The 19,934-nt window shown below is 38.8% G+C and overlaps 3 protein-coding genes across 4 annotated transcripts; all 3 read left to right on the forward strand.

Annotated features, from left to right (window-relative positions):
• The first annotated feature begins 4,604 nt into the window (after window positions 1-4,604).
• Window positions 4,605-8,579, forward strand: LOC135582664 (probable choline kinase 2). Of its 2 annotated transcripts, none has more exons than XR_010514976.1 (7): window positions 4,605-5,417; window positions 6,181-6,302; window positions 6,384-6,563; window positions 7,168-7,285; window positions 7,377-7,424; window positions 8,145-8,245; window positions 8,329-8,365. XR_010514976.1 is itself a non-coding variant. In XM_065191394.1 (7 exons), exons 1-7 carry the CDS (start codon window positions 5,058-5,060, stop codon window positions 8,425-8,427), a joined length of 1,044 nt encoding a protein of 347 aa, XP_065047466.1. In that variant the 5' UTR covers window positions 4,605-5,057; the 3' UTR covers window positions 8,428-8,579. The 2 variants fall into 2 exon arrangements, 1 of the variants encoding a protein (XP_065047466.1); XM_065191394.1 differs by having other exon boundaries at window positions 6,384-6,579; window positions 8,329-8,579.
• Window positions 8,580-9,939: 1,360 nt separating this feature from the next.
• LOC135678501 (mitochondrial outer membrane protein porin 1-like) lies at window positions 9,940-14,512 on the forward strand. Its single transcript, XM_065191395.1, has 6 exons — window positions 9,940-10,093; window positions 10,193-10,260; window positions 12,983-13,093; window positions 13,362-13,451; window positions 13,553-13,761; window positions 13,943-14,512. Exons 1-6 carry the CDS (start codon window positions 10,051-10,053, stop codon window positions 14,247-14,249), a joined length of 828 nt encoding a protein of 275 aa, XP_065047467.1. The 5' UTR covers window positions 9,940-10,050; the 3' UTR covers window positions 14,250-14,512.
• A 2,124-nt stretch (window positions 14,513-16,636) lies between these two features.
• LOC103991198 (homeobox-leucine zipper protein HAT5-like) lies at window positions 16,637-18,867 on the forward strand. Its single transcript, XM_009410556.3, has 3 exons — window positions 16,637-17,294; window positions 17,834-18,207; window positions 18,318-18,867. Exons 1-3 carry the CDS (start codon window positions 17,174-17,176, stop codon window positions 18,624-18,626), a joined length of 804 nt encoding a protein of 267 aa, XP_009408831.2. The 5' UTR covers window positions 16,637-17,173; the 3' UTR covers window positions 18,627-18,867.
• Window positions 18,868-19,934: the final 1,067 nt, after the last annotated feature.

The following is a 19,934-nucleotide window of genomic DNA, read 5'->3' on the forward strand; positions in this document are numbered from 1 at the left end:
AATTCTATTCCACAGCTGTTCCGTTTGTCTCCTTCGGCTTTACAACCCCATACACGATTCTTTCTCTAGATATAATGGAAAAGGATTCCTGTATGACCAAGAAATCATAATAACTAAGGTCGTTCTGCGAATTCATTAGACATGAATTGTGTGTCATACATACAAAGGCGTATCCGACGCGACTATGAAAGCGTGTCACAAGAGACTTCACTAAGAAAAAGAAGTTAGAATCTTCCAAATGCCAGTGGGCAAGTAGCTGTTCTCCAATCATTCATTCTTCCATGGCTTTTCCTTCTCCCCATCTCAGCCTTCCGTTCCTCCCTATCTTCTCACTTCGACAGCACCCCATACGCATTAAATAATTTTATCATCATTACCGTTGTATTATTTTATTAGTCGTCGTAGTAGGAGCAGCAGCAGCTGCTGCTGCTTCTTGTGTGTGCTGGTCATCAGAATGATCTCCTCCACCTGCATGTGAGCGGTTTGCACGAGACAACGCTATTTTTGTTTCCTTCTCCCAAAAGGATAACACTTAATCCTTGCAGTTTGTCACCTCTTCCTTCTTTTGCTCGGAAAAAGGAGGAAGAAACTAAAAAAAGAAGATTGGGGTTGGTGTGGCGCGTCCATCATTGATTTGTGATTATATAATTTGAGCTCTTCTGGAGCTTCTCCCTTGATTATTTTCTCAGCTGCTCACGTTCGCTGTCGATGCTATACCTAATCTAGCTGATAACGTTTCAAGGTCAGCTTCGTCTCATAGACATGGAGAGAGAAGTCGAAAGAAGAGCTGCGGAAGACGTGGAGAGTGGGTCGTCATCGCTGCTGCTCTCTTGCAACAGCTGGGATGGGAAGGAGACAGCTGACGAGAGAAGTAAACGCGTGGTTTATGGCAAACCGTTGCACATTGATTAATGGAACTTGGAAGGAGAGCTGGGAGCCAACTTGGGGCACGGAAGTCAACCCGACGATGGCACGGTGGTGGTGGCATGTCCATCGCTCGCCACCATGCATCGTGCACTAACTTATCTTTTACTTGGAATGGGCTGTAAGCTTCGTCTTCCTTGCCACAAACAAGTAACGTGTGCTTGATGCCGCCTACTTAGTTCAGCTGGTGACTGGTTATCGCACTACTGAATACCTCGTGGACGCTTCAATCGTCGAGCTCGAGATAGCAAACGAGCAGCTCCTCGACGAAATCCCAGTCGAAGATCTCCACGCACTGTGAATGCATGTTCTCCATCATCATCAGCATCGACTGCCATAAGAAAAATTGTTGGTCAAAGCTTCTGGTTGAGCAATTCGATTTTAATTTTTTATGATTGTTTTTTATTCGGAGCTCATTGATTTGAGTTTTACAGATACTCCGTTTACTTTGACAAGTAAAAGATTTAATAAATCCAAAATATTTGTCTACCTAAATAAAGTCTATGTTAATTTCACTTGGATTTCTAATTCCTTTGTTCGATATCTCCCGAAAATTATCTCAAACCATTCTTCTCTCATTATTTGTGTCAATCAAAATATGGCTCACAAACCTCATTAAAAAAATCTTTTGTTTCAAGACTCGTTAGAAAGAAATCACTCGGGTCAAAACCTTGATCTCCAATGCTTGGGCTAAGCCTAAACTTACGATTACCCCTATGATATCTATTTCCCAAAGCTTGTTTAGACTTCATTTTCTCCTGATTAAGAGTACATAGAAGGAAGGTGGCAACCTTAAGCATTATATTGTTGAAACTAGCACTCCATCACCTGTATTGTATTGAGGAAAAGGAGTCATCTTATCCTCTTAGTGAGGAAGAATATTGCACCTGCAATTTCTCCATAACAAGTTTGTGGCCCTTACTAGGAAGGATCACCTCTATTGGTGGTTTAAGGCCAAAATTCTGTGGTTAGGGGATGGGGATAGAAACATAAAACTTTTTTATTGATCTATTCAACTTTGAAAAAAAATGTTAATTTTACCCCTTTTATTTCTCTTGCTAGTGGTGAGATCATTATCAATAACTAAGAAATTATGATCAGCTTTGCCTATTAGTATATGGACCCCTAAAGTTTGATCCCTTATTTTTCTCTCACATAGGTTTGAAACTAAATCCATGTACTGAATAATATCTCTAATTTTATTCATAGAAGACTTATTTGTGAGTTTTTGCTTGAAGAAATTAATTCTATAGTCTTTAACATAGGCTTCGATAAAAGCCCAAGCCCTGATATATATATATATATATATATGAAATTTTTAAGGGTTTGTAGAATACAATCAAAGAAATCCTCTTCCATGCCTTTAAGGATTCCACCATATTGGCTTTCTTCCTCCTGGATGGGGGAAAACTCACTTAGTTTTCATCATTAAAAATAGTAATTATTTTAAAAGTAAAGATTATAGACTTATAGCACTTTGTAATATTATTTATAAAAATCTTTATCAAAGTTATTGTTAACATAGAAGCCTTATCTTAACAACTTAATCAATGATTTTTTTTTGTCTCGGCTACAATATCTATAATAATATCCATATTGCCAATGAGCTAGCCCATTCTATGGCTAACAGTAAGGGCAACAAACCCCTTATTATTCTTAACTAAGATCTGACTTTTAATAGTATTTTCTAGTTGGTCATTTCCAAAACACTCTTATGGGATTCCCATCTACCTTTGTAAAATAGATTTAAGCAGGATTTACTCACCCTCTTTTGCTTGTCTTCGCAATGGCTATGCCTCTAAGTAATTTAGAAATAACCATAGTATTAGATAATACGACCCTCTCTCACCGTATCTTTTCATTTGGGTATAATAAGTCTTATCTACGCTACTTGAGGATAAAGTTAATAATAATGATATTATCCCTTTCAATATTAAATGTATCAAAATTTCGTACTTTCTTTTATGGATGATATTTTGATTACCTTTACAAGTACTTTAAAACCTATTCTAACTTATATAAAGTAATCTGAATTATACATTGTGACCCCTAAATCAAGCATAAAATATGTTCATTGTTGGGTATCAAGATATTGACCACACCTTAGTTTATTTGTCTCTCATAAACGACTTATTATTCCTCTTCAATAATCTCTTATGGATAAAGCTCTTCTTAAAATTAAAAATTGGCAAAAAAAATCTTCTATCTCGCTTGAAAGTTTATTTTAATTAACTCAGTCATCAATTCTATTACTATTTACTATCTTATAAATTTTAGATTTTCTAACTATATCCAAGTACTATTACTATTATGCAAAAAGTAATCAATTCTACTACTATTTACTATCTTATAAAGCTTTTTTGGGCTAATTTTTTTAATTCAAGAAGTCTAAATTTGATAAATTGAAAGTATATCATTAAACAAAAAGAGATAGGAGATTTTAAGTCAAAGACCTAAGTATTGTTAGAGATAAAATTTACTATTTCACCTTCTAAACAATGATAATAGAACTCCAATTAGGATTCTTAAAACAAAATATGAAGATGTTCATCCTTGGACCAACCGTAAGCCTATGTTTTCCTCTTCTAATTAGAAAAATATTTGCTCTCTTATTTTTAATATTAAATTGAACTTTAGGAAGGATGTTAGATCCGTCTCTTTAATTAGTACCCGGGAGGCCTCATGGATAGAAAACCTCTTTATTTTTTATATGATCAATTTTTGTTAATATGAGGTTTTTGAATTATTAGTCAAAAGCATCTGTTTTCATTTTCTAAATAGATGCTATATGATCTCAACTTTTGTTTTCATCCATTGTTGGTCAAGAGGATTAAAAAGATTCAATTTTCGATTTTTTTCCTGTGATGATTTTTGGATTTGAGTCTTTACTCCAAGCGATAGATAGGATCTCTACAACTAGTGCTTATCATTCGTTGAGAGAGAGAGAGGCATCATTAGAATGATCAACTTTAGCATTTCTTTTGACATCGTCCTTAGAATGTGTCCATCTACTTTTTTGGTACCCATAAAATTATGGAGATAGTCACAACTGACTAAAGATCAAGATTTACATATTAACATAATTATATAGAAAACAAATATTTTTAAAATATATATACAATTTTTAAAATATAAAAAAATTTGTATAAGAAAAGTCTCATATAAACTTTATTGATTTCATAATATAGAAAATTTCAACAATAGTTAGTTTCATACAAATAATATTGCAAAGCAACGTATAAAATTGACTACATTTTTCAATAACAAACTTTATAATATTGAGGATACCAATAGATAATATATTAGGAACAATAATTATAATAATATTATATCCATCCAAAATCATGCAACATATTTATCCCTGTTTTAAACAATTCATTGCTAATCATAGTCACAACAACCGGATAATTAAAGATGTTTCGTTCTGTAATATATGGGAAATTGGGAGTTAAAACGGTTGCTTGCAAATCATTTTAAATCTAAGCAAAATGATATTATACTTCAAACTAATGATGCATCATTTTGATGGCGGTAACTTGCTGTTCAGGTTCGTACTGCGTACACAGAATTGAACTATCCACATGCATACACATAAGTAACACGATGATGGATGGGTCCCACCTCAGGCGAGTTTTTGGCGTCACTCGTAATAAAATACTTAATCTCGGATCAGAACAGGGTTTCTGCGACGCCCGCTGCTCCGTTTCCGGCTGCCGACCGCCTCGATCCCACTCGTGCCTCCGTCGGTATTCTCGGCGGGCCTTCCGTTGTTCCTCCGTCCATCTCTCTCTCTCTCTCTCTCTCTCTCTCTCTCTCTCCGTTTCTTTCTTGCAAAACTTCTCCGTTGGATTCCTTTTCCTGTGTTCCAATCCGCCATCCGCTATTTTGGGTTTGTAAGTGAGGAAAAATCTTTGTTTTCCCTGCCCTTTCTTTTCCTTTTTCACTCGAAAACCCCAAAAGATTCGATTTCTAATGCACTTTCGATTTGCTTTGCGATAGAATTTTGGATTCTTTCCGGTATTAGTCAAAACTTCACTCTTTCTGACGGAACTTTTGGATCCCTTCCGGTTGTAGCCAAAGAGTCGGGTTGTTTCTTCATTTCCCTCTAGTTTTTTCGTGGCTATTTGGCGAAGATGGTAGTCACCGAGACCGCTGAGCCAATGGAGGCCGCGGAGCGGATCCCCAAGGAGGCCAAGAGGATTCTCTACGATTTGGCGTCGGAATGGGGCGACGTTGCGGATTCTGAGGCGTTGGAGGTGGTGCACCTCAAGGGGGCGATGACGAACGAGGTGTACCAGATCAACTGGCCCACCTTGTCCAAGGACGGCGTCTCACGGAAGGTGCTGGTTCGGATATATGGCGAGGGGGTGGACGTCTTCTTCGATCGGGAGGCTGAGATCCGGACGTTCGAGTGCATGTCGCGGCACGGCCAAGGGCCGCTGCTTCTTGGGCGTTTCGCCACCGGCCGAGTCGAGGAGTTCATCAATGCTCGTGTATGTCTCTATTCCACTAAAAAGTCCCCTTCTTTTCACCTCCAAACCTATCGTTGTCGTTGTTTATGAAATGCTGCATCGTTTTAATTGATAATCTCTGTTCTGCTAAAGGTTTTCTGGTAGCATTTAAATCTTATTCCGCACATCATTATTTATTAGGTCCTTCTTCTTTCATTTGATGGTTGCTGAGATATATCGCCCAAGTTTGTTGTAGACCAACAAAGATGAATATCTTAGAAGTACAATTCTATGAAGCTGTTTTTTTTTTCATGAAATTAATGAATTAGATCTTTTATTTTCCTTGAGGGAATGTGCTTTAATGCTGCCTGGAGAAATTTGGAAGCATCTACTGCTTACCTGGTAGCATCAATTCGGTGTTCCTTTTTCTATTAGTTCCATTATTTGCTTGTGGATTGTGCTATATACCTTATATCTATATGAGGGAATGTGCTTTAATGCTATGCTCCATCATGTATCCCTTTTTGTAAGATATGAAAACGACACAGTTGGGTTCTTTTTGCCTGCAAGTCCAGTGGATTGTCAATATAATGCAAGATCTGATTGTCCCATATTTAGAAGCTCAATGAGACTACAGACCCAGCTGTATTACTCGTACCATTTTCAGAACTGGAAAAATCATCCACATTTTTTTCAATTTTCTTTTGTTTTCCAGAATATGAGTTCAGCACATTAGCCATAATGGACAGGTCACACAAGTATAAATTTTCTGTAGTTACTTGTTCCGCTGCTTTTGGTATTTCAGACTCTCTCCGCAGCTGACCTTCGTGACCCTGAAGTATCTGCCCTCATAGCATCAAAGTTGAAGGAGTTCCATAATCTTGACATGCCTGGTCCAAGAATGGTTTTCTTATGGGAAAGATTAAGGTATATGTTAATTACTTAATGATCTTCAAACTATAGTTTGGACATTCAAGTTATAGCTCATATTACTTATGTTGCTGTCAGAAATTGGCTTGGACAAGCCCTCATATTATGCCCCTTTGAAGAAGTTAAAGAATTTCAGTTGGATACACTTTATGAGGAAATAGCTACTCTGGAAAACATATTGTCAACAGAAGATCAGAGTACTGGCTTTTGCCACAATGATCTTCAATATGGCAATATCATGATGGATGAGGAGTCTAGGCAAGTGACTATCATTGTAAGTTTAACCTGATCTTGATGGTGTTTTGAGATTATGATGAGTACATTTGGGAATCCTCTGCTAAATGGTTGTATCTCCAGGGACATTTTGATCCTATGTAGAAGGATGTCACACAAGATTACATGAGCTAAGAGGGTATAAGCGATGAAAAATTACTCCTACATTTATAAGCAGTCATAGAGCATAGCAGTTTAGGTTGAAATAGTGGTTTGCTCCTTGCATTTTGTTTCAATTTTGTTTCAGTCATAGAGCATAGTAGTTGTTGGAAGGGAATTTAGAAGTATTCATTGGTTATTTGAAGTCTTTGGCATTTTATATGTCTCACTGGCTGTTCAAATTTTTTTGCATTTGTATAAAAAGGTATAGAAGCTCGGCTTTCATATGATGATGTGATCTGGCTTTATTGGTCCATTTGCACTTTAATCTTGACTTCAGTGGCACAGCGGTGCATTTTCAGGGCTGCTCCAAATTTTTTTGGCATTATGAACCATGATCTTTGTTGGCTCTTTACTGCATACCTGAAGCAGGCATTCCCAGAATTTGACTTATTCCAGATCATCTTTCTCATTCCTCTTTTTGTTGCAGGACTATGAGTATGCAAGTTTTAACCCCATTGTATATGATCTTGCCAATCATTTTTGCGAGATGGCTGCTAATTATCATACGGAAACGCCTCACATTTTGGATTTCAATAAGTACCCAGGTTGGTGATTGTTAAGATATTTCTGAGTACATTATAAAAATTTCTAGCATGTAGTACTCCAACTTCAATAATATTATTTATTTGGCAACAGATGTGGTGGAGCGCAAAAGATTTATTCAGATATATCTAACAACTTCAGGTAATCTGTCTGGAATCAAGATAATACAACTCTCTACGGACCTTCCATATTCAAAATCATACTTTAATCGACATGAATTGCTGTCAATCCTGATCGGTCAGAAAATTCATCGATGAGTGAATAGGAACATTTGTATAATTCCCAGACATTCAATATAAATTGAAAAAACTATGACATTTTTAGTTGTGGCGAAGTTGAATGGAAGGGTCTGAGTAAAATAACACTGGCCATCATCCATTGGTCATTTTGTTTGAAGTCAGCATTTAGTTGAGCTGGTGGCATATCATGGGGCCAGTGGACATGATGGACAAGCATCTAGTTTTACGTAATTGCTGGGCTGTGTTCTAGATGTTCATTTCTTGGAACCTCGTTAGAGATGACTATTATCTTGTCAACTCCTTTGTGATCTTAGGGAAAATTAGTGAAAATGTAGACTATTATCTTGTCAACTCCTTTGTGATCTTAGGGAAAATTAGTGAAAAATGATGCAATTCTACAATGTCAATCATTTGATACTTTGGTGTATCTGGGAAAGTGTAAATTCATTGAACGCAAAAATGTCAGCATCCTTATTATATTGAGCAGCTTAAGTCATCCACAAATTTATATAACATAAATGAATTGTCATCTTTTGACATGTTATTATTATTATTATTATTATTATTATTGTTTCACGCATCTCATCTTGAATACTCATATAAATAATTGTCATTGCTGTAGGTGAACCATTGAAAGATACGGAGGTTGAGAAAATGCTGCAGGCTATTGAGAAATATGCTCTTGCCAGTCATCTCCTTTGGGGTCTATGGGGAGTTATATCGGTAGGCTTTCATCTTTTATTATGTTTGCTGTTGTCAGACACTGATTGGGTGAGACGATAACAATAAATCGGGGTCACCTGCAGGAACATGTTAATGAGATCGACTTTGAGTACATGGAGTATGCAAGGCAGAGGTTTCAGCAGTACTGGTTGATGAAGCCTGAACTATTAGGATCCGAGTGAACTGTATGTTTATACCACCTTTATACATGTGATGGTTGCTCATCCCTCCTATGCTGTGTATTCATCATGTAGTATAATTGCAAGCGCCCCTTATTTATTTTCATTTACTGTATATATCAAATATTTCTAATGAGTATGTTTTTTTGTGTGTGTGTTTCTGGCCGAGATACATTTAAATAGAAAGAACGTGCAATCCTCCCAACTGTGCCATATAGTGTTTTCTGACTCAGATTTCTAGTCTATCTTTGTGAGTCCAAAGAAAATAATTACAGTCCATAACTGCAGAAAGAAATTTCTATACATCCACCACAGCAGAGACTCCAGCATCTCATAACACTACCAGATTTCATTCTGGCGTTGACTCCATCACACGTCTGTAAACAAGTCAACCATATTTGTACTTCTTCCACAGTTTAAGTCAGCCATCATTCTTTCAATCCAGCAGGAACAGAGTGATTTCGAGTTGTCTTTCCACCTTCTCTGCTTCCATCACAATCAACTCCAGCATCCCCGAGCAGTATCAGGTTCTGCCCTGGAGTTGACTTCCTTCTCATCACACCACAGTTCTCCATGATCCATCAAGCAGAAATTGATCTTTCCTGTATCTGATGACTTTCTTTGCCTTCATCGTTTGTAGTACTTTCAAGCAAACACATTAGAAATCAAATCATCATGGCTCATTAAGAGATTGAAAAAAATAATATTAATAATCCCACATCCATAAAGATCAAAAGAATCAAATTATATATACTAAGTTTGATCCATAATATAAAAGGTAAAAAGAATTGAGTTATAGATATCAAACTTGATCTAAAACCTAAAGATATTGAGTGATCCTCTAACTTAATATATGTTATTCTTATATTTCTGGCACGCTTGAGATGATCTTAAATATTTAAGATAATCTCAAGCGTGCCAGAAATATAAAAATAATAATTAATTTGAGTCAAGATAATCAAGATCGACATATATTAGGTTAAATGTAAATTCAATTAAAAAACTTAAAATTTTAGATTATATATGACTCAAACTCTCGAAATTATCTTAACACTCTCTCGGTCATATCAGAATAATTAAATTAACTTCGACTAAAGAATTAATATTCCTATATTTCTACATTGTTAGCACTCTCGGGATCATATAACCAACATCCTTCGAGTTCTCTATATAATTCATTAGAATAGTTGATGGTTTTAATACTAGAAGTTAATATTAATTCCAAATCTGATAATTTCACAACGAAATTTAGGTTTTATATTTTTGGAAAATGTTAAAGAACTAGAAAATTACTTTCCTGATATTTTCAAATTCAAAAAAAGAACTCATAAATAACCACGTGTTCTATCGCTTGCGACGCCATGTGGCAAACTCCCGACACCACACCGCTTTTTTGCTCCCTAATCATAGAACTTCGATCACAACCGTTCAAAGACGATCGAACGCTGCGATCAGAGATCCATCCAACAACCGCTATCATCGGACGGTCAAGATTATCCATGTTTTGTTCCCCAAGACGAGGAGAGGAAAAGCGCAGAACAATTTCCGTTGCCTCTCTCACCTCACACTCGACAGAGATCGAGAGCTTCTCTCCTCCTTTTGGTGCGATTTGGGGGCGAGGAAGCGATGGGTCCAGGATTGTACTCCGATATCGGCAAAAAGGCGAGAGGTACTCGTCGTCTAAGGAATTCGTGGTTCCTTTCAATCCCATTTCTTTCTTTTTTCTGCATTTTTTTTTGCTGATTTCTTTGATTTGTTTTGGATGCAGATCTTCTTTACAAAGACTACCAGACCGACCAGAAGTTCACTCTGACCACCTACACTTTGAATGGAATCGTGAGTTGCTCTTTTGATTCCGCCTCTTATTGTTCCGTTTGTGGTTGTTCTTGAAGTACCTTAGGTTCTCATCGCTCTAGATTCAGTGAGTTTGGGTTTGGTTCGCTTTTGATTGATGTTCTCGTTGTAATGGGTGACAGACGTCAATTTTTGAATGGATTGAGCGGATGTTTTAATTCATTTGAATCATAAAGAATATAATCTTTCTATAAATACCTTGAAACACTTGCACAAACTTTGGGGTTGGTTGATTCTCCTTGGTGCTCCTGTTCTTGCGTGTATCTTATCTTATGGTTGAAGTCTTTTTTTCTTATTCTTTGAGATTGTTTGTCCAGCATCTAGACTTAAATTGCAGCGGAATAGCAATATGCTTGTAGAGTTGTCTATCTAGGTTTAGATTCCGAGCTTAAAACAAATATAAGAGAACTTTGGGCGGAAATCTTGCAACACCAGCACTTCATCTGTATGATGTTATTTTTCATGAATTAACCTCTTGTATACGCTTTGCTAAGGAAGTGGGTGATATATATATATATATATATATATATATATATATTGGGTGAATTGTTTGGTGCACATTCGTCCCTTTGCTTGCATGTTTGTTCTTTTCACCTGCTTTTGCTGTTTTCACGTAAGACTCGAAATCGCCAAATGATGATGTTAATTTAAGAAACTGCATACTGAAGAGTAGGACTGCTTTAGGAAAAGGGAGCTTGAGTGAATGTGAAATTATGAAATGCTTTGAGTGCTTGGTAAAAAATAGATGAAAGCTGCATTTTAAATGCACATTGAATTGAGTGTTATTTGGTAAAATTGTATTTCAAAAGTTCATTAAATATTGTGTGACAAATATATCCTTCTAAAATTTTGAATATTTATTCAAAAGTGAATATATATATATATATTTATTTATTTATTTCAATTAATAAGTAAATAAATAAATGAATGCATGTAATCTTACAAAAAATTTCATCTAACCTAGATATATAATAAATAAAAACTATAATCATATAAATATATATAAAATAACTTTTGAAAATAATAAATAAAATTTCACCTTTTAAAAGACATAAATCATGTTAGTTTCTCACTAATTCATATTGGTAATTTTGTTATTTTAAATAATATTATAAAGTTTTTGAAAATTTAAAAAATTATATTGGCATCCCATAAATGTGGAAATGCTAGCATTAGCATTTCAACGTTTGTAATATAACATCCAAGCCAAATGTAATTTGAAAAAAACTTATCAAACATTAAATTACATTTGAGATGTGTATTGAACCCTCAGTGCACATTTCAAATGTATTCCCAAACATCCTCTTAGATTATTGGATTTGAAAAATACTTTAAAATATCCACTATCTATGACAACGGTTAGTTAGTAGTGTTGGTTGGGTAACCACGACTAATGGGCTGGGTTAGACTTTAATCAGGATCATAGACGTGGCCAACTTAGCAAATGACCATGATAAGCCAACCCAGCCCACTTGGCCAACCTGATGTAGCTTGAGCTCGTCTAACCTGGTTTTATTTTTTATCTAACTCGTCATTGACGCGCCCCAAAATCTGATCAGACCCAATCCTTCCAAGACCCTGATCTCAAATTTCGTGAATTGATCACATCCTCTTGCCTTTTCCTTGTGTTTGCAAACCTTCCTAGACCTTAATTCACTGGATGCATCGCTTTAGAATCCAGTGATTTACTATGCAAACCTTGTTTTGAGTCATGAGAACACCTCAATTGAGCTCTGCTTCCCATCTCATTGTCGTCTTGAACTAGCTAACTCTTGAGTGATGCTTGACTCCATTGATGCAAGATCTGGGAAGCATCAGTATACACAACCTTCCTCTTACAAGTAGAAAGACTATTTCGATGATCCTAAATTCTTATGCCTAGATCACAAACGGAGCATTCTTACCCGGACACAGATATTTGCTACTTTCTCAATTCTAAGGGTTGCAAGGAAAAAACACAGAGATGGCAGAAAAGCAAACTACGCCATGATTGTTATGGGGTTCCAGGGCTCTGCACTGGCGCATATCTTAGATGGCCAAAATCCAAACTATACTTGAAATTTTGAGTACGTATCTGATATTTAGTGGCTTTGCACTGGATATGCATGAAAGCTTCCCTTCTACTTAACTCAATGAAAGACTGTAATATCTCTTGTTGGTAATGTTAAATTACACTGCTTCATACTCCATCAGTAAAATTTACAAGTTTTCTGTTCCTTGTAACAGAAATCTTGGTGCCCTGTGTTTGATATGTGGGAATTGCACTCTTTATCTTGAAAGACAATGTATAGAATTGGATTGTGAACTTCCATGATTCTCCATTGTCTTTTGCATTTATTTCTGAACTATGGTGTTTCAAAATAATGTCTGCAGCAGTTTCAAAGATGGTGTATGCTCTGTTCGATTTATGGTTCTATTTGACTTATTCCATTAGATTTTCATTCTTGGTTTTAAAATGATTAGATAGTACAATTTAACAAGAAATACACAGAGAACAATACGATTTTATTGACCTTCCATTGGAGTGTCTAGATGCACAATTTGTAGTTGCTTTTTTTGGATTTCTAATAGATGTTGAGATGAACCGATGGCACATGTTAACTTGGTTACTGCACTTATTTACCACTCTGTTGTGCCTAAGTTAACTTATTTACTGCCTAAATACACAGAAAAAAATATGATTTTTATACTCTTGTCTTTGTAGGCTATCTCTGCATCAGGCACAAAGAAAAATGAACTGATCTTCGGTGAGCTTCAGTCTCAGCTGAAGAATAAAAATATCAGTTTTGATGTTAAAGCCACTTCAGACTCTAAGGTAAGCTGTAGCTTCGTATTCTATGCTTCAAAAATTTCCATTTTTGTTAATCTAGTTTTCTTCCTATTTTCTGTCACATATTAATCACTCTGTCATCGTGTTGGAAACATGACCTAACTAGGTATATGATTGATATCATGGTGGACATAAATTTGTTAATCCTGCCATTTTATTCTATGTGGAAGTTGCAAGGTATATTGCTAGTATATGGAACCTTGAAGTTGAGACTGAACTTACTACTACTCATGCTTTTTCTTTCACCTGCCAGATTCTTACAACTGTCACAGTTGATGAACTTGCAACACCTGGGTTGAGATCAATTTTCAATTTTATCATACCGGATCAGCAGTTGGGAAAGGTAGATATCCATTTAATTTTTTGTTGGTAGGAAAATATCATATTTATTAATGCTGTATGCTTGTTATGCATCATGCTTTTCTATCTTTGATGTTTTTGTAGGTTGAGCTGCAATACCTGCATGATTATGTGGGTGTAACTGCTGCTGTTGGATTGACTGCCAACCCTATTGTCAACCTTTCTGGAGTGGTTGGAACTAATGTCTACTCTGTCGGAGCTGATGTGTCATTTGATACTGCAACAGGAAACTTCATCAAGTGTAATGGAGGGTTGAGTGTCATCAATGCTGATCTTATTGCCTCATTAACTGTGTAAGTATATCCGAAATTGTTCATCCTTCTTTGTGGATATGGAAGCTATTTCCCAATCTTACTATGACATGCTAGAGGAATGTGTAATGTTGTCCTGTACTCTTCTTAGCTAGTACTATTGTGAAACCAAACAAAAGATGTTATCTGGGTTCTTACTTGCTGATTCAGAATTTTGATGTAGAAATGACAAGGGAGACAGCATAAATGCCTCATATTACCACCTGGTGAGCCCATTATCCAGTACTGCAGTTGGGGCAGAGCTAACTCACAATTTCTCGACCAACGAGAACAGCCTAACCTTTGGGACTCAACATGCCCTGGACCCCCTTACCATTGTCAAGGCTCGCCTCAACAATTATGGCAAAGCTAGTGCACTGATCCAACATGAGTGGAGGCCGAAATCATTCTTCACCATCTCTGGGGAGATGGACTCAAAAGCCATTGAGAAGGGTGCTAAGGTTGGGCTGGCCTTGGTCCTCAGGCCCTGATGAAAGGACTCTATGGGTTATTTAGCATCGTCCTTCTGATTCCAGGACTTGTATGTTCATCTTCGTCGCTCCCTTGCAATGTCAGATTCTCTCTGTTTGGTACAAACGTGGCCTTGTAGGAACAGTAACTGTGTTTGCTCCTAATGGGTATCAACTTCTGTCTTCAAGTCTCAAATCTGGTTAAGCTCTGCAAGCCACTATGCAGTTTCGTTTAGCAGTGCAAAACCTAGTTATTAATAGTGTCCTGAAATGTCTTTTTCTGATGATTCGAGTTTCTCCTTCGTATTACTAATGCTTTTATGGATCTTTTTGTTTGCATGCTTGGGTTTCTCTGCTTCCTTTTCTCACATTCGTCTTTCGTTCGGTTCTGGTCATGTAGCTGGTAACGCAGTATACTGTGTGCTTTAAGTGGTAGTCAACTGGAGTTGGTGGCGTTCTCAATGGGTGTCACTAGGATTTGGTGGTCCTTGTGTACATTTATATGACTGTCGAGTAAAACATCATCCATGAAGGACACGCAAGCCTGAAGAAGTGATAAATGTGCGAAAAGCTGCAGTTGCTGTGTGTGGACGGTGGAAACAGTGCTGTGGACGGAGAAAACCGAGATATAACACAAAGTCAACAGTGAATGAGGAGAAGGTTGAAACTCAATGTGTTGGGATCGATAAATCTGTCTATCGATGTATGATCGATACATCGATTCATCAGTGGTTTACTCGCTGATGGTCTTCGACGGGCAGCATCATCACCCACTTGACTAAGGAATAAAATAATTTAATTATCTTTTCCACAATATCTATAAATTTCATCGCATATTTGTTTTTTTTATCTGATTAGCTAGCAAATGATCCTTATTCGTCTTGCATATATTTCCCATATTAATTATTTGTCGACACACTTCCCAGATCCGATTAACCAGTATTATAATTAGATGTAAATGGATTGGATGACTAACTGTGATCCAACATCTCAAGTCTTCGCAGCTAGAAAAAATCAAAGAACTCCCCACCGGTTTACGTGGACCCAAAAGGCATCATCGTCATCATGACATCGGCGGGAGGCGGGGGGGGGGGGGGGGGGGGGGGCCCACCGTAACAGAAGTGACACACCATGCCACGACTTATCTCTCTCGTGGGCCCCCCCGGCCCACGATTCTTTGCCCCCCCTCCCCCCTCCCCAACCCTTTCGGATTCTTTGCATCCATTCCCTGAAAGGGACGCCATGCCATGGCTGGGTCGTGGAGCTCTCGTTCACCTCACGCCCCAAAATGCTGCCATCTCCATCTTTGTGTACTTACTATGGTCCTTTGGTGCAACAACAGATCATGAGGATGCGTCACTGTTCTCTGCCACGAGAAGCAGCTCAGCTCTTGTGGCTTATGATGCGAGCAGGTCGTGTATTGCCAAGAATTTAGCTCCATGTGGGAACACTGCTGGAAGTGTCTTCGGTAAAGGATGAGCTGCATGTGAGAGGGCTTGGTTATCCTCTCAGCTTCATCATGGCTTTGGATACCAATAAAGATGGGTAAGCCATGCCATTAGGATGCTTGTTTTCTTGCAGCACAAGGTCTTCGAAGCATGAACATCTTGTGGATAAATTGAGCTTAAGATCGATCAAAGAAACATCAAAGAAGCAGCTCATTGTGACAAACAACAAGTGATCCCCGAAAACTTGTTGTGGTTTCGTAGTTTGTTTCATACCATGAAAGGCCTTCACAAGTCGTAGGAATCAGTCAATTCTTGACAGTGGTCAGCCACTCAGCTTCCCATGCAATGAGCATCCGAAGTTCATCTGCAATCATTCTGTGTTGAATTCAGAGTTAGAAATCAGAGGCATAGTTAAGGATCACCTGATCCTGCAAACATCGGATTCTTTTGTTGAAGCTTAGAATTCAACTGTCAAGTTGCTTCATGTATCTATCTGATGATCAAATGATCCCCTGTCTTTTGAGTTGGATGAACACTAAAAATTTAGAAGACAGGGCTCTAATTAATCCACCATTTTCAGTGCTTGATGATGCCTTTTCTGCACAACAATTTACTTCATTTCGAGTATCTTCTCTTTAGTTCATGACACCTCTTCTTACGCTTCGGAACATCTACATTTCTTCCTCGTAGTAAGAAATGATGGTTTGTTCTGCTCATTCAAGGCATTTCTAGATTAGAAAGAATAGGTAATTTGCAAATATCACATGATGGTTTGTTCTGCTCTTTCTTTTCTTATTTATTCTAAATCATTGAGAAGTCATCTCTTTATGATTGTGGTCCTAAAAGAGAATACGATGCATGTCTGCATTCGCATATGGCGAGATGTATGTGGAGAATACAACCAATCCAAGTAGAAACTTATGTGCTAATTGCGCTGCATGACACCAGAAATTTCCTGCACAGGAGAACGCTTTGGATCTTCTCTTCTTTTTTCCTTCGGTGTGAAGAGAAGGGAGAAAGGTGGAGGGTGCTACGGTCATTATAATCCACAAGCTTTCTTATTTCTGGACAAAGAGATAGGAGAGCGAGCAGGTCCCTATGCTTCCCTATATAACGCCATCAAACCCCTTCACAGTCATGGAGGATAAGAGAAACAGGAATACAAGTACCTAAATCAAAGTCGATCATCAAAATCTTCTTCTTCTTCTTCTTCTTCTTCTGTTTGATTTATGATGTTGTAAAGTTATCTGTCAGCGCCGGTAGAAAATTCTGGGACTCGTCGCTCCTTGTTTGTTCCTTCCATTTCATCCTCCCCTTCTTTTCTCATCCAAGGGATAGAAAGAGATGCGCTTGAGTGACCCTCTTCCCCAGAGTCCTCCTCAAGTCTCGGCTGTGGTGATCACCAGCATCTTCCGTTACTCAATGCAGAGAATTCATGTAGTGATTTGGAAGTGAGCATCTCAACAGAGAAAAAGAAATCCTTTTTAGATACGACAGATGATGGAAGGAAGGATTGATGAGAGTTCCGGTATGGCAGTCTTGTTCACCACCGATGGGATTTGCACCAATGCCATCGAGGCGTTGCTTGCTCCGGGATCCTTTGCCGGTGGATGTCCTGGTAATTGTCTCTTTTTCTTCTTCGATTCTGTTTCCTCTGTTTCTGGGCATCACTTCTCCTTTTAAGAGGCATTACAACTTTGCCAAGAAAGCAGTATCTTTTCCTCTATTTGTTCCTTTTTCTTCATTTGGCTATTTTCTAAAATGTTTATATATATATAATCTTGAGATTCCCAAATTTGATTATGTTGAATCCTCTATAGAAACATTTTAGGATCATCTGTAGAACCATCTTAGATACTTGAAAGTATTGCCGGTTGGTAGCTTTCTTATCTTGTTTCCTTTCTTCCCTTGTTTATGGTTTTTTGCTTCCATCTTAGAGCAGTTGCTTGCATGAAAAGCTTTGACTTTTTCTCGACTGTCAATTTATGACACATCTTCAAGTTTTAGCTTTCTTGTTTATGTCGGTATCATCCATCGAGGAACATTGCTCGTATCCTTTAGTCGTGATTGCACTCTTTGGAGCACACAGTTTATCCTTGCACTACAAGTTGCGTGTAATGTTTTCCCAGATCATGATCACCGTACATTCTGCTTCAGGGTCGCAATTCATGGTGAATTCCGATGGCAGTCATGGGAACAGTCTCAAGTTTGGGCTGGAGGAAACTGCTGATGATGACTTGGACGAGTACCCTCAGCGGCCGGGGAAGAAAAGGCGGCTGACGGCCGACCAAGTCGAGTTCCTGGAGAAGAACTTCGAGGTTGAGAACAAGCTTGAGCCGGAGAGGAAACTTCAACTCGCCAAGGACCTCGGCCTGAAACCTAGACAGGTCGCCATATGGTTCCAGAACCGCCGTGCACGGTGGAAGGCAAAGCAGCTTGAGAAGGGGTATGAATCCCTGAAGTCCAGCTACGACTCCCTCAAGCTTGATCATGATAACCTGCTCAAGGAGAATGAGAAACTCCAGGCTGAGGTGATACATCCATCAAAACAAGTCTTTTTCTTTGCAGTCGGATGCCACGATCAGCGGATGAAATCCACACAGTGTGTGTGCTCTTATTGATCTGGGTTTCCATGCGTCAGGTGGTGCTTCTCACTAGCAAGCTTCTCCGAGAAGAGAAGGATAGCAGCAGCTGGGAATCGTTCCAACTAAGGATCTGCCCTGACAAGCTGCAACCAGGAATAGATGCTCAGGTCATGCTCTGCAAGCAAGAAGACTTCAGCTCTGCTAACAGCGCTGTGTTAGAGTCGGAGAGCCCTCAGCATGTCGACGATGGTGGATACTCCAACCAATCTCAAGTCGTGGGTTGTTGTGGCTTCCTCAGGCCCGAGCGCCATTCATGCAGCAATGAGTTCCAGGTGGAGGATCAAGCCTTGTGGTTCTGGCCCTGATTAGAGCTTCCACATCATCCATGATCAAATTCCTGTGTCTTCTTCATCCTGTCTTCGTTTTTCTTGCTCTCGAGTGGTGAACTCTCGGCAAATAAAAAGCTTTTCAGGCGACAAGCCACATCTCATATAATAGCACTTCATCTGTATTCGCATTTCTCTTCCTCGAATCATTTGCAGATACTGTAATGGTTGCTACTTTTGGTCCATACCAGAGTAAAGAGTGATCTATCCTTGAACAGCAGCAGTAAAAATTGCATTCGTTTGTGGTTGCTATTTCTTCTTTGACGGGAGGTGGTGGAAAGCAGTAAAGGCATAGCCCTGGCTGCCACAGCAGTCTGCACCGCAGCAGAAGGATTCTGATCACCGCTTTGATGTTGATCCGGAAGTGACGGATTGTGGTGGCGATTGAGTGTTTGGTGATGGTGCCCTCTGAGAGAGAGAGAGAGAGAGAGAGAGAGAGAGAGAGAGAGATTTAGATCATCTTGCTCAAGATGTATCCAGAAGACAAGAACCACAATACACGCTCTACATGAACATGAGAACGACCACGAAACGAAGAATAGACCAAATGCTGCTGCAAGTTCACTTGGAGTCCGAAGAACGTCAACTCTGCCTTCCGACGTGGCCATAATTCTTTTCTCTCCATAAAAAGAAGGCACGTGTTGGTGGGTCAAAGTTACGTGTACACGTGTTGGTAGCCCATCGAATCGCATGCTTCACGTGCGGGGTGGGCCATCGAACCCCAGCGCAACACGTTTCACGGTCACGCGGACCACCGTGTCGGCTTGTCCCGTGGGACAGACGATCGCTCCTACACACCAAGACAGGGTTCGCGTTCAGTCTTGGAACCACAAAGCCGGCCCCCACTTCGTGGAAGTGCTTCGGTGGCAGTCTCGTGCGTAGTGACTGTCGAGTCAACAATTGATGTGGGCGTACAAGTGATGAAGTGGATTGTCCATTGTCATGATGCGATTGGAGGAGGCGTGGTGTGTGATTCTCATTCCTCCTTGTATAGTTGCATGGCAATCCACGTCGTAATTCTCATTCCACATATTCTCAGCAGCAGCGTCAGATTTCTGGTCGTACCGTGCACGTTGATGAGGACAAACTCAGGGAGCAACATAGGGGTTTACGTGCTGTAGGCTTGACAGCAATTGGATGGGTTGGTGCAGTGAGATCTCGGAAGTCCATCTAGCCAAGAGGTAGTGAAATTAACCTTTATTGTGACATAACGAGGACTTTATTATCAGGATCAGCAAGTATTTTAAGGATAGCCCCTCAAAACATAGTTGAACTCCTCAAATGCTG

Source organism: Musa acuminata, chromosome BXJ1-7 (assembly GCF_036884655.1).
Source record: "Musa acuminata AAA Group cultivar baxijiao chromosome BXJ1-7, Cavendish_Baxijiao_AAA, whole genome shotgun sequence".
Taxonomy (NCBI): Eukaryota; Viridiplantae; Streptophyta; class Magnoliopsida; order Zingiberales; family Musaceae; genus Musa; species Musa acuminata.

Excerpts from the sequence above, each read along its gene's own strand:
- LOC103991198 (XM_009410556.3), top strand. The coding sequence starts at position 17,174 with ATGATGGAAGGAAGGATTGATGAGAGTTCCGGTATGGCAGTCTTGTTC. Across the intron at positions 17,295-17,833 it reads CTTTGCCGGTGGATGTCCTG|GGTCGCAATTCATGGTGAAT; the intron begins GTAATTGTCTCT and ends ATTCTGCTTCAG. Across the intron at positions 18,208-18,317 it reads ATGAGAAACTCCAGGCTGAG|GTGGTGCTTCTCACTAGCAA; the intron begins GTGATACATCCA and ends TCCATGCGTCAG.
- LOC135582664 (XM_065191394.1), top strand. The coding sequence starts at position 5,058 with ATGGTAGTCACCGAGACCGCTGAGCCAATGGAGGCCGCGGAGCGGATC. Across the intron at positions 5,418-6,180 it reads AGGAGTTCATCAATGCTCGT|ACTCTCTCCGCAGCTGACCT; the intron begins GTATGTCTCTAT and ends TTGGTATTTCAG. Across the intron at positions 7,286-7,376 it reads GGATTTCAATAAGTACCCAG|ATGTGGTGGAGCGCAAAAGA; the intron begins GTTGGTGATTGT and ends ATTTGGCAACAG.
- LOC135678501 (XM_065191395.1), top strand. The coding sequence starts at position 10,051 with ATGGGTCCAGGATTGTACTCCGATATCGGCAAAAAGGCGAGAG. Across the intron at positions 10,094-10,192 it reads TATCGGCAAAAAGGCGAGAG|ATCTTCTTTACAAAGACTAC; the intron begins GTACTCGTCGTC and ends TTTTGGATGCAG. Across the intron at positions 13,452-13,552 it reads CGGATCAGCAGTTGGGAAAG|GTTGAGCTGCAATACCTGCA; the intron begins GTAGATATCCAT and ends ATGTTTTTGTAG.